Below are 19,320 nucleotides of genomic sequence, written 5' to 3' on the forward strand. Positions count from 1 at the left end.
GGACTTTCAGTTAAATAGTTTGGATTATCCAGGCTTAGAATCCTGAAAATCAATAACGTAAAAACACAAAGATTATTCCAAGCGTCTTGAAAGTCGTCCCACGGTCAAGTGCTCTGCTTCTCTATTTAATCAATATTCGACACAAAACTACGTCAAGATATGTCGGTCGAAACAGATGGTGTTTCTCACAAATTGAACCTACATTTATCATTAATTCAATTAAATACAAAGCTTTTGCAACATTTATGTAGTTCTGAAGTATCGATTTTTCTTGTGTTCTTGTTTGAAACATATTTCCAATGAAAAATAAATTACTCGTTTGCGACAGTAATTTAAATTTACCCACAAAGGGGATTAAATTTCACTGAATTAGAAATGCATCAATAACTTGCTAATCGTAATTTGTAGTAAGTAGTAAATCAAATTTCAATAATAATTGTAGTATAGGAGATGAATGTGTTTCTCAACACATACAAATTCATAAATAACAAATTATTTTATAGTGTAAATAGACCTTTTAACTGCTCCAAGTACATATGTGCTAAATGTTTAAGGTAACGAATAATAAAACTATGAAAATAATTAAATTTGAATTTATTTAAATAACCACATAACTTACTGAGTTTCCCATACATGCCCGGTCCTATAACCTATATTTACAACTCGGGCCACTTATGCTATATGTACACACGCGAGGGATAAGCATTAATCACAGGTTTACACATTTCAAACGGGGGCACCGACTTCTTCCTGATACGACCTCGTCAGATGTACAGCTGCGGCCGTTAAATGGCGGAGACAGCGACGCAGTCCCCTGAGATGACGGCGACAGGCAGCGGCGGCCCGAGCAGCGGACTCCCTTTCATCTTCACCGTCAATACCAGAATCCCCAGCGGCACTAGATGCATCACTCTCAGTGTCACTGAAGTCTGATATACGACGGCCACGTTCGGTCGTTTCTTCACCAGCCCAGAGTAATTCAGTCTTCAAATCATTCAACATAGAATATAGGTTGAATGGGTCATCATCTCCCTCTTGTGGCAAATTCATCAAGCGACTGGGCACTAACACAGTCTCGTCCATGGTGGTGACCATTTTTACAAACTTTTCCATGTCATTTAAGACACTCTGTTTTGAAAACTCAGTGTTGTCATTTCTGGCAATTTTCCTTAGAGTATTTCTGTAACAAAAGATAAAAAAAATAAACATTATATAAATTATATTTTCTCACTGGAATTTGCATTAATTTCCTCGTTTATTGAAATCATTTCATAAGAGTTTATATAATGCAATGTAACCACTGGTAAGATGCTTTGTGGCAAGATTTTATATTGAAGGATTATGTCTTATATATGGTGATCAAAATTGGAGTAATATTTACAAGTTTGATGGTTAAAATATCGCTCCAATTACATATTTTCCCTTTCAACAAATGATGGGGGCATTTAGACTTAATAGTGTATGACACTGCATTAATTTGATTTAACTATAGACAGTCTTTCACTTTGATGTTCAGATAAAACCAATCAATAATATGTTAAGGTTTTATACAAAGAATTTATTAATAAAGAATTTTATGCAGTATTAAAATCACAATACAGAACTATTCTACAAAGCCTTTGTCTGGTTAATTAGTATTTAGTAAGTATATTTTATATCAAAATATTTGATATGAAATTATTTTCATACAATTACATGTATTGAAGAAAATAACAATGAATCTTTAGAGATTTCGTATATTATAATACAATACGTAACAATTAGTCATCTGGGCTTCTTGAACGATATGACAATTCATATTATTTGATCCCCCGAACACGCCCAAAACTTAACAGTCGTTCCAGGAATTTGTTATAACCTCATGGTACCTATTTAAGATGTTGAAATGACAACATTATGCCTCGATGTGACGCCAAGCCAATATCGTTGCTAATATTGCAACATTCTAAATTAAACTAAACGCATCATTTGTATAAATTAAAACAAAAAATTAAGGCCATACGTGTTGGTTATTCATATATATACTTTTGCTTAATTTTGACTTTAATATGTTAAAACTAAATGAATATTTAAAATCTTGAAAAAGATTTATCACGTTGTAGCTGGGGTGGGACCATCGGCCATTAATAGTTTTGAATTCGTACCTGCTGTTCTCCAATGTAGTCGATATGTCGGTGTTGAAAGACATTTTCATGTATTATTTAATGACCTTAAATATCACTGAACACACGCTCGCAATCTTATATCACTTTAGTTGACGTTTGCTGTAAAATCTTACGAAACGTTGCAAACAGACTACACCAAACAAACGACCGCACGCGAAAACGTTGTTTGACGTTTGACTAGTAGAGGGGGAGACATTGGGTTTTTATATGACTCGAGTGGATCATACGATGCGGGGGAAGCGAACTCGAGTTTCATTTTATCGAATTTTAACATTTAAACTTTAAATAAATGTATTGAATTGATTAAGTCTAAATAGTTATTATGCTTTGTTTATAATATAGATTCAGTATGAAATAAAGATTAGGAAAGTTCTTAACAGGACTGTAGATTTAGTTTTAACGGTGAGTTTGTCAGGTGCGTCCCACCGAAGTCACACCACATACAGGGATTGTGATTGGCTGAACCAGACCATGGTATTCTATTATTGGTTAAATTTTTAATATTCTGGCGCGCTTTTTTAAAATAAAATTTTGGATTGTATTACTAAAAAAGCCATTTAATTATCCAGATCATATCAGAAACTGTTATAGGAATATTCCTACTGTTATACAAATATATATTTGTCACAAAATATAAGTGATTTTTGTTATTGATATATTTTAGGGGAAAAGCAAGAAAATCGATATAAAGGAACAATAATACCGTCCTAAATAGCTTTCTTTTAATAAGTAAATAGGGTGAAAGATCAAGAATAAATTAGTGTTCATTGTGTGTTAATCTATTGTACATAATGTTAAATATTTATATAAGCACAAAGAAAGGTAATATCCAGATACATTCAAATAAATTAGTGAAACGTAAACCAAATTATTTACAAATTAAATTATTAGTTTTACGTCATAGAGGACTAAATAAACTGTTAGTTATTATTTTATAAACGATTTAATGAAAATATTATCAAAAAGGCGAGTAATAGATTGCGCTTATGGCGTCATATTGTTTTTGTAGGTAGTAGCTTATAAGCTGATAAATATTGGAGACACACCCTCTATCGTCAATTGAAGTCTAAACAAAAACAAAATCATAAATATTATTATAGTACAATGTTTGTTACTGTCCACTGTTACTATGTTACTTCCCTATAACCGATTAAATATTATCGATAATCGATATCAGTTTAATGCATATTGCATTTTAAGAATAATGATTTCTATAATCTATATTAATTGCTGATTGTAATGCTATAAAAATGATATAGTTGAATACGTCATTCAGTTATTTCAACATCTTATATTTACAAATCTTAAATTTTTTTAGTAATATACTTCAGTCAATTGTGAAAATATGGCCACAAAACTTTCCTTTAAAAACGTTAATAACAAATGTTCTTTCTTTTGCATTTTGCAATTTACATTTTATTTGCATTTTATTGAAATGGTCCTTCAAAATATGTTATCATTTTGCGGTGTAATAAATATAATATTGTTTTGAGATTAAAACACTTCTTACTAGGGACATCTCTTAATATTATTGGTAGTTACTGAAAACTTTCTCAAATTATAGATGTCTCTAATTTTGACGTCGAGAACATTAAACAAGGTTGTTATTGACGGTATTGAGAGATGGCAGTATTATTAAAGTATCAGTATCACTTTGACTGTACGATGTATAATTGACAATAGATGTCGGCACCTACAACATATTGCTTGCTTTTTTACAAGCTTCCAAAATATATGTGTGGTACCGATTATGAAATAATTATCAAATGAAATGATGTAGTATGTTAGGCGTTTATTAATATAAAAATCGATTGTTGTAAGTCCATTCAGTAAATTAAAAATATTTTGTGTGTCTTAATTAAAAGTGGAATGAATTTACCCTTTCTACACTTGAAACCGACTAATAGAATAAAATAGAATTTATTAAATTAAATTAAATTAAATCTATTTCGAAAAATACTTTAAAAACCTTAATATTGTTGTAAAAGTTTAAAATCAATTTATACATTAAAATTGGATTTGTCCTCAGTACACCATAAAATTTTTGAAGTAAATAAAATTAAAAATCCTAAAGTAAGTATTCTCATTGGTATCGTTAAGTTATTTTTATTTTCAAGTCATTTTATAACATTAAAGGCTTTATGATAAGATCATGAAGTGGTCTTACGTAAAAAAAAAAAATTAAAATACAAAATACAGCACAAAAATAATGTCATTTCCTATAACCACAGCAAAAATTAATTATACAGTAATATAATACAAAGTTAATTAACTTACAAATTCAAAGCTAAGCTTTTAATTAGGTAACTCAATCAGAATAATTGAGATTAAATAAGTGAAATAGTTGAGTCAAAGTTTACCGTCCGGTCGAGAGCGCACTCCACGGTTTGCGGCCGCTAATCAAATTAAGCTGATACCCTTGATATGTCTGTGTGGAGGCGGAAAGTTTGTTGATTTTAAACACTACTAAAATATTAAAATATAGAGAAAATAATTGTCCTTACCTACGATACGAATTATATAGTGTTCTAATAATATAAGTATTCTATTTTTGAAAATTTTGTTTGAAACTATTTTAATTTTAATATGCGTTGTATTTTCTTTTCTGCCAGGATGGAGTTTATATGAAAAAAAAAAAAAACTTATAACCTACTTATTTATAATTTCAATGTTTACAGCGACCATTAAGGTGTAATAATACTTAAATTACTTTGTAGTTACAAACAATGATGTTAGAAAATAACGAAACTGTATCCATACGAGAGCGGCCATCGGATATTCAGGCGATTTCACATCAACGGGATATGAACGAGTGTGCAAACAAAGCTGGACGAACGCTTTGATTCGTCGCGAGGGCGGACGAAAATATATCACTTTAATTATAAAAACGGAAAAATATTTGTTTAGGTAATTGTATGCACATACTTATTATGTATATATTTGTGTATAGTCAAATTAATTTGTTTCCTATGTTATGTTTTTATGTTCACAATTTTTTGTATGTTTTCATTTACGGTTCTGGGATGTTTTTATATTGAAAAAAATAATTAAAATTAAGTGACATAAAAGTCTCTTGCCATTTTAACATACGACGCAAAAAGAGGGGTGTTATAAGTTTGACGTTGATGTCTGTGTGTGTTTAACTGTTTGTGGCGTCGTAATACTTAAACGAAACGTTACATTTCGATGCGGTTTCTGTCATTGGAAAGCCAGTTTCCTTGCGCTTAATATAGGTGCACCAGAAAACGAGTATCAGGTCATTTCCAAAAAATGTAGGGCATTTTTTGCTTATGATTACTCCATTAAGTGTCTGTCAAGTATTATTATTAAGTAACAATTAATGCATTGGCTGTTGTTTTTTAGATTGTAATCAATTTATATCATAATTAAAGATATGTGTAAGGTAGTAGGAATTTATCGGTTTTATGAAAGAGTTTTCAGTTAAAAAGAAATGTATAGAAAGAAATGTATTTCATTATTTATCTTTATAGGTATTAGAATATTTATAAATTTATTTATTTTTTAAATTATTAAAAAAAAGGGGAAAATTTATATAGCCGTTTAAAAATCTTGATTTGAATGTAAATGAATTCAAATGTTTTTTTTTCTCAATATTTACAACAAAGTCTTCGTTTTAGTTTGGGAAAAATATAATACTAAGTTAAACTCCCAAACCTAGACCCATAAATATCTTATTGTGTCTTGATTCTTCATGTTATGTCTTTTATCTGCAAAAAAAATAATTCCAATAACCTAAATGAAAATAAAAAAAATCCCAGCAAAGAATAAGCTTTTGTAAACCGCTGAAATGAAACAACAATTATTGACAAAAAAAATAAATAAATATTTTATATAAAACGAAACCGCAGATAGACGTGTGAACGCAACGTTATAATAAAAAAAAATTTGAATATCATTCGCAGTATTATCTGAAATACGGAACGAGACGGCATAATAAAGGTTTAAATTAATTATACGTGTCGCCATTGGAGAGCGTAATATCTGCCCGTAATACCGGCCTTATTTTATAAAACCCAGCTAAAATGAAATCGTCTTCGCGAAAAAGGGGTTTGTTTTAAAGCCCATCAGAAAATAAATGCTCCGGGACAATAATGTGGGATTCGTTTGTAGATATAAATTCAGAATAAAAATACTTTCGTCTGAATTGAACGTCTTCATAGTGTTGTGTATCTGCATCTCTGTTATATCGATATTATATGTTATTAAAAATAAATATAAAGCATGATACATATTACAACTTAACTCAACACTATTTACAATTTAGTTTAAATGGCTGCCATAACTGAAAAAAACTAAGCTACAATGATATCATTACCTAACTTAAATTGAGGTAGTATATGAGGAATATATATATATACAGAAAATATTTATTACATTAATAAATAAATAGATAATAGCTACATCCCTATCTAACAGACCACGATGGAAAGAGTTGCGACCAGTATAAACGTTAAGACTGGATGAACAAATAAATGAGCCAACCAAGCGATCGATATAAAATATCTCAATGCTAAGAAAAGCTCTGTTATTGTTCCATTGTTTTAACTCGCAGCGAAACGATGCTTTATATAATACTACATTAATGTACACTTATTTCATTATTATTAAATATATAATATTTATATTAAAATTAATATCAGAACAATATTTAAGGTAAATATACCGCATTCGTTTTAAATAGCCTAATGCGTTTGATTGTGATCTCTTTTGTGTCATTGATTTACGTCATTGTATAAATACTGTCAGATTTTTCGCTGTATCTCTATGCGTATTGCATGCTATACGTCATATGTACGTTGGAAATAGTACTAAGATATATTCTACTATACATTAGCTACCCTAAAAGACACGTACGTTTTACATAATTGCGATTGAAAAACATTAAAGTTTGTGTAATTCTTTGCAATATTAACCCAAGGGCCGTCAAACTAAACGTAACTATTCTTATATTTAATGAAAAAAAAAATCGTCTTAATAAAACTTATCAAAAAAACTATTCATTTCAATTTCAATAATAGTTTAGAAAAGTCATTAACAAATTGTTTTATTAGAATTTCATGATCCATTGAAATTTGCAAGATTTTTGTTATATGAAATCGTCCCAGTTAATGTAACAAGTTGCTATGATAATGAACGTACTTAGTGATTAATATAATAATGAGATAATAAGACGCGATGAATTATAACGAAAACATTTAACAGCAGACAAGCGTTTATTTATTACAATTCATTAGATAATGAATTATCATAACAACTTACGTAGGTGAAACTAATATTATTCGGATTACTACGCGTATTTTATTACTTTAAAAACTACATACTCCCGACGTCTCGGTTACTTTGCATCAACCGTGATCACGGGCAGACGAGATGTGAATATATAAAAAGTATTAACAACTAAATAAAATACGCGCAGTAATCCGAAAAATATTAGTTTCATTTAAATGAATACTCGCGAGTCTTAGATCTCATAATCTACGTAGGATTTACCAACTGTCAAACATTATTCAACTATAATGATCTTTAATATATTTGTTAGTTCCTTTTAAGTTTTCATTACATTTCAATGAATTTCTGTTTGTACTTTCGTTAAATTAAAGATATTAATCCATTTAAAACAAAAAAATAGAAATAGAGTTTAATTCCAAGCGTAGTCTGTTGACACAGCTAAGTAACCACGCGACGCCTCGGCTCATTTGAATTCCGCTTAATCTTTGTTATGAATAAAGAAAAATTCGTGGAGATGTTTTAAGCGTCGTCTAATGAAGAACAGCGGAGGGATTACGGACCCGCGCTTTCGCGACATTACACTTTTAATTTGAATGAATCTTATTATTTTCTTTTGTTGATTTAAGCCCTCGTACCAGGAGACGGTTCGAGACGTGACCTGCAGTGGAAAAATGCGATTGCCATCTAAAGCCAACCGTTTAAATGAACGAGATTGGAGCTTAAAAAGTATAATGGACGAGGGGGTCGGGGGGTGGGCGGCGGCGATCCCGAGGGTTCAAGATGGCCGATTTGAGATGAGACCTCCCGCCCCCCGCCAAGATCAAGCAATATAATTAACTACCTTCTATATTTCCTACTTATTATCCTACATTTATTGGCCATCATTTGAATATTGAACAATTCATTGATTATCTCATGAAATAAATACGAGCATATCAAATGATTCTTAAAACCTATAACAGGTAAGTAACGTAATGGATCTAAACGATTTTAAACTAAATGCATTGGATTGCTGAACATTAGTCACTAAAAATCGAATGGTACAAGAATAATATATTTATCAGACGGCATGAACAAATACTACGTGAAAGCTGGGCGAGTTAAAACAATGTTACAAAATAATATTCTATAAATTGTATCACGTTGATTTTTGTAATTGGCCGGTCGTAGCAGTCGATTGTTCTGTAACAACCACAGTTAAATACTCTTTATAAGTTATCATTTTAAAGCATGTTGCAATAAGTAAAAACTCCCGTCAGGCCGCAGCTGATCCAAAAAGATGTTCGCAGACGATTCTAAAGGAAAACTACAAACGGTTTCCTTTGAAGTGTCGCTGAAGGAAAAGTTGTAAAGCATCCGGGGGGCAAGACCGCAACCCCACCAGCACCCAAAAAATATCGCATTAATGAACCGAAGGGCCCGCCTCTTCAGACGCGAAATTTCAGGCATACTTTCAAACCTATAATCCCTCATAATCACCTTTACAAAGCAAAGATTAAAAACGGTTCTCGCCCCTGCCTCCACCGCCTCGCTTTTATATGCGAGACAGCGAAAAGTAAGATTAAATCATTATTTTTCTTAAGCTCCTCTCGGTTTTTTCTTCGCTCTAGTTGAAGTTTTTTGCTTGGACTTTTGATGCGGACGATCAAAGACTTGTGTTGAAATTTACATAACATTCTCAAATAAATTGCTAGGTGGTTGGGTTGGGGTGGAGCAATTTAACACGAATCGCCCGCTCTATAAACTTATTAATGCGAATGCCGCGATTGATGCTTAATGTACTATTAATTTATTCCGGGGATTATTCGAATGTCACTTCGTTATTTGCGATATAAAACGTGGCACAGCACTCAATTTAAACGACAAAATAATATGCAGATTAAAAACTTAAAAACTCTCAACAATATAATTTTACTCCACCATTTAATCTTATTTTAATTTTTAAGATTGAATTTGGATTGAATTTCTTTATAACATATAAATATATCAAATATAAAGAAATATACGCCTAATAATATGTATATTTTTAAAGTAATTTAATCTAATTTATCTTTTAAGGGCGTTAATATTCATATCTGTGATTAAAGTGTATGTAATATTAAACCGAAATCAGTGTTTGGTTAAACCTAAGCCCGGCTAAGTTGTGCCCAAGTGGCTGTTTGATTGTTTTAGGCAGCCAGGTAAGCCCGCGTGAAATATGTTGCTACTTATTGTTATAAGCCAAGTTAACACTAAGTTATACAACTTGGATACATGTATCGAGGATTTATTTGCTTGTTAGTTTAAGTTGCTTCACTTGTAAATTTTAAGCTAATTTAAACTGAGTTGGATTATATTTTCTCTGTATTATTATCATCTGTTATGTTTTAGACGGATGTCAGAATATTGGGAGGGTGGTTTTGTATTCGCAGGTCAAATTGCCTGAGAGTGGAGTGTTCCCTAGCACGAGGTACATTGACTTAGCACCGAAACGTATTGATTCACGGACGACAGGAAAGACAAAATAATGAAACGGAATCGTCTCGACGCAAAACTTACCCTACATCAGTGCCAGCAGAGTTTTAATTTACGAAGTTATAGAAGCACGTCGATTGCCAATAAGTAAACACTGGCGAAGTCGGAGTATTTAACTTAATTTTTGAGCTCCCAGCCGGGGTTAATTGGGAGAGGCGCAGCGGAATGTCGTCACAAAAGAAGCACTTAAACGAAACGTACAACGGCACTCGACCGGCTCAAAATAAACTTATCTCCGGCAAGGGTTAAAATGATTTGAGAGGAACGCTTGTGATTCAGGTGGGCGCTGTAGCCCGCGAGGGTTGCTCATATGATTCAATCAGGCGCTACTGTACTGTTCCGATAATTATGTAACTTATTCAATTTTTGAACGGATGCTACTGTTAGGATGTTGGATCCTGTTGTCATTATGAGATGAATGAATTGCTATGTTGACATAATATCCCGTCATATGTCTATAACCAGACTATCAATTTCAATTATATGTAGGTACATTGAAAGCTTGCGTTCATAAATTTATAACGCTGATGATTTCTAAGATGAAACTTAAAAAAAAATAATAATTATAAAACAGCCAACGTCGAAATATTAAATGATATTTAAAATCACTTCGGGAATACGATCGTTATTGTTTGGGTAATAACGATGAAGTGTCCAAAGTAATGAGCAATATAATTCATTAAAAGTATAAGTAGGAAAACGTCAAAGAATTAACATAATAAACCTGCCGTCCCATCAATCAGACGGCGAAGATGACTTCTTTTAAAAGACGTCTTAAGCCCTCACTTTCATCTGTGCTTTAACAGACTTCTAATGATTATGTTCCCTTAGTGCATACAGCTTCATGATGACAATAACTTTTTTATGTAAATTTTCATAAAATATTTCTTTTTCCTCTAAGAAGACGCTCACATCTTGTATTAAACGCTTCATATGTATTGAATATTTCGTCACGAGCAACGTGTTACATCTAAGGCAATTGCAGCCTCACCACAAACTCGCACAGTCAAACTCAAAATGAAACGTGAAACTAATATGATGATTTATGAATGAAAAATTCACACTATCAGTATTCAATTTAACGTAACAAATGCGCAGTAATAGTACGATTGATAAATATTTTAAGTAGTTCCCTTATAAATTACTCTTACATAAAATTTTACGCCTGATAGAGATATTTTTCAGTTAAAGGTAGCAAAAATCATTGTATATTATTATTTAAATAAACTGCCTTATTGGAGCAAATAAAATAAATAAAAACATTTCAATTTATCATAATATCTAGGAAGCAATTGATTAGTGTGTATTTTGCAAATGCTCACTTCGTCGTTAGAGTCAGGACCTTTTTTCCTCATGGGAGGCTTTCAGGTGCTAGGCAGATGACTCCTCGTTTCTTTGTATTTAATTTGTTATCATTTCTTATAGGAAGTTATGGAAATGATCTACTTCCAACACGCTGTTTAATTAGAACAAACGCAATATTTGATTTTTTATAACATAATACAGCTTTTATGTAAGCTATTTAAATAAAAATTCATATCGGAAGTATGGAATGAGAAATTCAAAGACACGAGCTGGGTTTCGAACCTACGTCCTTAGGAATATGACGTACTGCTTGCTCTATTCCATTACTTATAACTTTGAGTTAACTCAATTTCTCATACCATATTTTCTGTTTCAATATTAATTTAAGTGTTATCTCTTTGAAGTTAAAATCTTAATGGTACATATGACAGTTAATTGCTTAAGAAATATTTTTATATATTTCGGTGACGTAAGGAAAGGATGGAGGACATTTATTCCTTTTAGGCGTTTCATTCATAGTTTATTGGGTTAAGTAAAAATATGATATATTATACCTATATATATAAAAAAATAAATTTTGTTAGTCACACTTTTTATAACCCAAGAACGTCTGTTGGGATATGGTTGAAAATTGTAGAACCAGGACACGGACATATATCCTATGTATTAATTCTGTTCGATTGAAAAAGAAAAAAAAACTTAATAAATTCCAATATCTAGTTTTATGGCGTCTAGGTGGAATAGAGTTCGCCCGGACAGTTCTACATACATTACTAATACTGAAACTAACGCGGGCGAAGTCGCGGGCAAAAACTAGTATTATATAATATTTTATTTGGCATTTTTGGCTAATTATTTCAGAGACTACATTTTTTGGATAGATCTTTACTATCGTACCTTGCTATTCGGTTGATTCGAAACTGGTAAAGCTGTTAAAATCTATTTTCATTTTATAGATATTTATTTGTGGGAAAAAAATATAACATTTATAAGTTTAAGTATGAATTCTAAAGGACAGAGACCTTATGCATGTAAAGCGATAATCATTCCTTGGCCCTTTTTTTTTTTTGATGACGCAGGGAAACTCTTTTTAGGAGCCGTCTCACCGGCCTTGGTGGGGCCGGAGAGGATGTGTGAGACTCGACCCAGACAGGTCTCTACTCACTAAAACCACTGCGAAAGCCATCGGCCGCTATGTTTGTGCACCCCGGATCTGTCAGCGACAGGGCACACCAGCGACTGGCCGGTCTTGGCAAAGACCGGACTTACTCCCTCGGAGAAAGGGGGCGATCCTGGCAATTAGGATCGCCCCGACGACGCCGGGCTTTCACAGGAGCCGGGTTACCAGCCCGACCCCAGCCCGTAATGGAGGGGTGCTATTGGAGGCGTTGCGAATATCGCCTCCGGCGCCCCCCCCCCCCCCCCGTCGTCTGCGGAGGGAAGGTGCATCAGCTGCAACCTCCCGTTCCCGCTCAGATGCCTCCTTCGTGGACATGACCGTCTCACAGAAGGAGGACACCGCCATCCAGGACCTGTCACTCTCGAGCATCTTCTCCGCGACACTCGAAAGCGACAAGCCCACTCCGCCGAGTGCCGCCACAAGGTCTTGGCGCTGCGCAGCCCATCTCGGGCACACCTCGAGGGTGTGTTGGGCTGAGTCCACCGCAGCGCCGCACTCATGGCAGCCTCCTTCCGGCTCTCTCCTGGCCACCCGACACAAGTAGTCACCGAAGCAGCCGTGCCCGGTGAAAACCTGCGTCAGACGGAAAGTGAGGGGCTTGCGTTTCCGCCTCATCCAACGCTCTAGGACCGGACGGAGCGCAGCCGTTGTACGTTTACCGTACGGTTGGCCCGCCAGGTCCTCCCCCCACTCCCGCATAAGGCGCGACTCCCCCTGCCGGCGAACCGCCCGGATCTCCTCTGTCGAAGGGTTCTCTCCGAGAGCCCTCCTACCCGAGACGTAAGAGAACACCTCGGCTAGAACCGACGCCACAAGATCCCAAGGCGGATCGCCGGCAAGAGCCGTCGCTGCGGCCCAGGAGACCGTACGGTACCCCCTAACCACCCTCACCGCGGGCGCCCTTTGCGCCGAGCGCAGAAGGGCCTTGACCCCGCGGCTCATCGGGCGATCAGCCCAAACGGGAGCACCGTACGTGGCTATACTCCGACAGACCCCAGAGTATAGCCGCCTGCAAGCTGCGCTGGGACCTCCGAGGTTCGGGAGGAATTTCCCCAGCGCACCTGCCGTCCTCATCATTCCTTGGCCCTAACCTACCTAACCCTTGGTTCCTCGTCTATATATTAAATAATTATTCGTAACTTCTCTCTATTTTCGAGATAAAAGGGAGATTTGTTACGTTTGTAAAGCGATTAATATTGGTTTTATATAATTGGTAGTTTATACATGTAAAGGGAATTAGATAGTTGCAGGAGATCAATATATAGGTAATTAAAATTATTACTTTTTGAATTTATTTGATTGTTATATATGCTTAATAAAATTTGCGTCGTCACAGTCATCGTCAACGTCACAGTAAGTACGAAAACTAACCAGTTTTCCATTAATCTAAATTAATTTTGTAATGTCTGGAGCTTTATGGACGAGATATATACTGATGTCAAAGAATGTATTTCCTATCCACTAACAATCAACTTCTAAACAAAACTTTGTCATCAATGTACAGCTGTTTAATTATTACGAATGTAAATGACAGAATTTCGTAAACAGAAAAAAAAAAATTGATATCATTATCCTTTTATCTCCAATATTTATTGTTGAGTAAAATTACGAAATTTGATTAAATAGTGTTCTTTATTATCTATACAATACTTGGTTGATTAAATTGTAGATTTATTTAAATATAAAAAAATCTATACTAATTTTAACCAACGATGTTAATGGCAGTGACATAAATACCAACAAATCATCTTAGTTGTTCCCAGAACAAAGTTTTAGTATTTCGATATTATATAAAAATTAGAGCATTACAAACACGTAAATAGCGAATCCCATTTAAGCTTCAGAGTTTTCCATTTGGGGACCATTTATGTAGTTTTAATTCCGCCATTCCTTAGCTCGGCGGGGATCTTATTTCATTAGCCGGCCGCTACTCTGTGCCAACCATTTAGCTAGAAAGCTAACGGAATGGTAGTAATGCTATTTGTTTAATAAGTGAACGCGATTTTTGAAAATATTTTTAAATTATTAAAGTTTAAAAGCGATATTGCTGTATCAACGTCGCTTTTAAAAATACTTCAATGACTTTGCAAAAACATTTATGTCAAATTATACATTTTGTAATTTTATAGGCATATTTTTTCTGTTACGTGCCCTTAACTACAGATTATATTTAGTGTTATAATTAATTTAATGAAACGATCAAACCACCTGATGGTTTATTATCTCCAACTGGGTCCTCTTCCTTTTAGGGAAACTCTTAAGTTTAGTCTATATAGTAATAGTCCGCTGGAATCCATCAAACGTAGATACATTATATCCTCGCAATATAATCATGTATTCAGAGGAAATTTTGGTCATAGAATATTTATCATTAACTATTATTACAGCTGTTTAAATTAAATAATTTAATTTTGATTAGGTTTTTTGTATAACTATTTTTCTTTTTAAAATTTATCCGGCTCGTTGGTCTAGGGGTATGATTTTCGCTTTGGGTGCGAGAGGTCCCGGGTTCAAATCCCGGACGAGCCCTCTTTTTTGTATAGTTACATTCAAAAGCTTTAACGTGGATATCCCTTTAAATGTTTTATATAGTAAATAAAACATTATCTCTAGGTCTTACTTAGTGTGGTCTCATCCTTATATCAGTGTGGCTGTAAATACAATAGCATTAAACAACTCTCCGTAGATGCTTGATCTGCTTCTCTTGCAATGTAAGTTCTCAAAATTTATATCATTAGTTTGTCCCCAATTATTTGAATGATAATATAAACGATCATGATTATTTTAATCAAAAGATTCCTGTTAAACCTATTTAGTACGAGAGGCATGAAAAAGTTTAACTTAAGTTTAAATAACGTGTCTAACGATAATATATAACAGTGTTATAAATTGTGGAACAGAAGGAAATTCTGACAAAACATAAATAGGGTCTTCCTCTTAAAGGAAAAGAAATGTATTCCAAATAACACCAGCTTCTCGCAGACTCGCCCGCGAAAATTACGTTTGTAAATAGGGCATTTCATTTGTTTACTTATGGCCGAGTAATTCATTAAATCCGTATAATTACAGGCATTAAGATGATTCTGTCCCCTCCAAGAAAAGCAGAACAACTTAGATATTTTAAGTAGGCGATGCTAAAACATTCAAATGTCCGAATGTAAAGTTGGTGAGTCGTAAATTGTGTTTTGAATTTTACAGGGGCTGGATTATTGTGTTGTTCATAAAATAGTCTTAAAATGAGATTATATAACCATGCCTATCTCTTTGAAAATAAGAGAAAAAATACTAAGATCCATAATTTATGATGCAACCGTGAAACTTAGTTAAAAGTATGGTGCTTAGTTGTACTATAGAAATTTAAGGTAAAAATAACCTCGAGATTGGAACGTAAGCTATTATAAAAAAATATGTTCTATTTTTGAAAATGCCATTCGAGCGAATCGTCGATTGATAGGAAACGAAGCGATTTCAGAGGAAAAATGTACCGGCTAATGATTTGCTAACGACGATGTTTATATTTTAATGCACTGAGGGAACAGATTATTTCCTTTGAGGGTATCGTGATCGCTCGATATCACAAGATACCTCGGCTCGTCTCCGCTCTCATTTGATGAACCTTATTTAAAAAACGTTAATGATTTGCTGTTCGAATTATTTGTTTTGCTTCGGTTATTTCATTGAATAGTTTTAGCATTTACAAAGTTCTTTATGTCTGAGGCATAAATATGCTGCAATTAGACATAGTTATGACTATTGTTATAAGTCTATTTTGATTCTCAGATAGTTTTTGTATTGTAATTAAACCTACACCTGGGTCACAAGTCCCAGGCACCGTTGAAGCTCCTCTCCCTGCAACGAGATGGACCCGGCACCCACTTGGTAAATCCATGGAATGCTGAGAGGTTTCGTCTCTGAAAGTGTCAGTAGAACTGATTATTAAACGAAGTAGTACAATTGGATGGTGGCTTTGTAGGAATACAACTAAGCACATTTCATCTGTCAACATATTTTTTAACAATTACTTTTAAAATCTCGTACTACCTCCGTCATCTGAATATAGGCTATCCTTCAGTTTCTAATATTTGTAAAATGAAAAATGATTGTAATACAAATAAGCGACTTACGAACGTTCTCGCTTAGATATTGCTAATAAATGTTAGTAGTATCCCTGTGAATATGGAAAAATTAGTTCCAATGGTTAAATAGAAAAAGACGGAGGAGAAAGTTGAGATTAATCTTTAAATTATATGCCCTTTTTCAGTATATGACTGTCTTACTTACATAAAAACCACCTAAAGCTATCTCTATCTTATTATAAGTACAACATTGGATAGTCAATTCAAATCAGTTAATCTATAAACTAAAACGTGTCTAGATATAACGAGAAAGTTACAGCTTTAGGTAAATAGTAATGGGAATAAGACATGGTTGTAAATAAAAAACACACAATACCAGTTATCAAGGTTGTAGATCTTTTAAATCGTAATTAGGAATGTATTGATGTTTGTTTGTAAACATTTTATTTTTTAATGAAAAAAAAAAACTTGGGCTCGTCCGGGATTTGAACCCGGGACCTCTCGCACCCAAAGCGAGAATCATACCCCTAGACCAACGAGCCGCTTACATATTGCGAAGAAGTATCGATTCATTTTAAATTAAAATGCCTTTCACTTGGTTTGTGTTATGGTCGTCAGGCATTAATATGTTGTTTAAGCAAGTGTTATCGCTTATGACGTATAGAGTAGAAAGCCTCACGTGATATGTACGTGAGAATTTGTTGCTGTTGTGTTGAAATATACGGCAGTAAGGTTTTTTAAGGTTCTACGTTACATTCTTCCCGTAATTAGAAGTACATGTCGTTAGTATGGCGGCTTGAAATTGTTTGAACTATTTCTATGCTCTATTTATCTGTTACGATAGATTTAAACAGCATATTTTACTCAGCTCATAAACTTAGTATAATATGTAAAGTGAATACTGAACGTAAATAACAAACTGAAATAAATGAATAGAGTTAACCTGAATGGGTTTGAGATTTTTTTGTTACTCTAATTAATAGTTATTATTGTTCACGTTTTGCTAGTACATATTTATTGATAGGAATTAAGTCTTCTTTCATTTGCAATCAATATTGTTTTATATATTGCGTTAATGAGGGAATGGTTATAATGTCGCTTTTCATTTATACTTATGTAAAAACTTGAACGATTTTACCAAAATCGTTCCAATGATATTTGATATTCTCATTTATATTTTCAATGTGAATAGAGCAAACGATCGTAATAAATATAATAAAATCGCATTGTGACTGGATCCCTTAGTAAAAAAAAACACAGACACGTCCAAACCTTATAAATGTGTATAAAAATGTCCTAAATATTTGTCACTTCCTGTTATTATAATTGAAAATGATGCGTTTATTGAAAAATTCCACGCCCTTTCAACGAAGATCTAAGTAACTAACTTTGATATTTTAAAAAAATTAATAAATAAAATCAACTTTTCTACATCTCATTCATGTTTTGACCAACGAGTGTCAAGATATGACAACATTAGATGTGCTTAGTCTAACTTTGAATCGTCTCTACATACGAAGCATTTGTCGTTTCTCATTAAGTAACTTACGTTAATACTTCATGTGTGCATGAAAAACTGCTAACGCTCAGTATGTAGTATGAGGTTGCTAACTCGGAATTAGCTTTACGAACTGTATAATGATTTAATGGAGTGGAGTTATAAGTGACATTTCAATAATATATTAAAATAGTTTCTATATATATCTTGGTAATTCATTTGTTATTATTTGGAGGAAAATATACATGAAACTAAGCGTTATTGAATAATTATACATAATATAAAGTCAGTGAAAAGGAAAAAGAAATATTTCTTTACTTACGTATATACGTACCTAATTATTTTTGAGTTTTTCTGTTGTTGACATAACTCATTACAACGATTTATAATACAAAAGCATTGATGGTTTATGTAGACATTTAAACTATTTAAAAATATTTTACTTTATTAAATGACGTTTTTATATATAAGGATAATATATTTCTGTTAACATAAAATTATTTTGTAATTCTTAATTCATTACTAATAAGACTTCTTCACGTGTTTTGTTGGATATAGATGTTACCTCAGAACTGCAGCGTGTTGAGAGCGGAGTAACTTTTTGCGACTCCCGTCTCAATGTAAGTCGTTGACAATGGATAATAAAATGTTATCAGAAAATTTATGAAAATTCAAAAAAAGAAACACACTGTTTTGCAGTATCGATTTGTTTGGTGAACGAGCACATTTTGTATCCTTAGACGTTAGCAATAAAATGGTTTTGCCACTCAGTAATGCGCTTTCGTAATTAATATTTTTTATTTTTGAATGTGAAAAATTCACACCTCGTCTGCCCGTGATCACGGTTGCTGCAAAGTAACCGAAACGTCGGGATTATGTAGTTTTTAAATAATAAAATCCGCGTAGTAAATCCGAATAACACTAGTTTCATTTAAATGAATACTCGCGAAAATCTTAGATCTCATTAATATTTTTTATATAGAAATAATTAATGAGTCACACTAACTGTAAAGTATTGTTATCACACGTTATCTTAAACGTAATTCGACCTGATCAACGCTGTTAGAGCAATTTTAGTGCCAATACCTTCTTGCCAGATAATAAAAAAAACCCACCAACTACTTACCTCTGAAACAATCTGTAACAATACAATTTTATTTAACGTTAACAATGTTTTAAAAAAAATATACAACATAAAGGAAGCTACAGTAAATCAGTGAAGTGTAATAGAAGATACCTATTTCATATTTTCATAATAAAATCGTCGGAACATTCAGAATACGAAGACAATTTCTCTTTGTATCGCACAGCTTTACATATATTAGACGTATA

At 33.3% G+C, this 19,320-nt stretch overlaps 1 protein-coding gene and 2 non-coding genes across 3 annotated transcripts; 1 reads left to right on the top strand and 2 right to left on the bottom strand.

Annotated features, from left to right (window-relative positions):
- Positions 1 to 579: 579 nt before the first annotated feature.
- On the bottom strand, positions 580 to 2,357 carry LOC116779117 (mid1-interacting protein 1A). Its single transcript, XM_032673295.2, has 2 exons — positions 2,145 to 2,357; positions 580 to 1,180 (listed from the first exon to the last, which is right to left on the bottom strand). Exons 1-2 carry the CDS (start codon positions 2,192 to 2,194, stop codon positions 727 to 729), a joined length of 504 nt encoding a protein of 167 aa, XP_032529186.1. The 5' UTR covers positions 2,195 to 2,357; the 3' UTR covers positions 580 to 726.
- A 12,514-nt stretch (positions 2,358 to 14,871) lies between these two features.
- Trnap-ugg (transfer RNA proline (anticodon UGG)) lies at positions 14,872 to 14,943 on the top strand. The gene has a single exon. It is a non-coding gene; the product is annotated as a tRNA-Pro (tRNA).
- Positions 14,944 to 16,960: 2,017 nt separating this feature from the next.
- Trnap-ugg (transfer RNA proline (anticodon UGG)) lies at positions 16,961 to 17,032 on the bottom strand. The gene has a single exon. It is a non-coding gene; the product is annotated as a tRNA-Pro (tRNA).
- Positions 17,033 to 19,320: the final 2,288 nt, after the last annotated feature.

This window comes from Danaus plexippus, chromosome 6 (assembly GCF_018135715.1).
Source record: "Danaus plexippus chromosome 6, MEX_DaPlex, whole genome shotgun sequence".
Taxonomy (NCBI): domain Eukaryota; kingdom Metazoa; phylum Arthropoda; class Insecta; order Lepidoptera; family Nymphalidae; genus Danaus; species Danaus plexippus.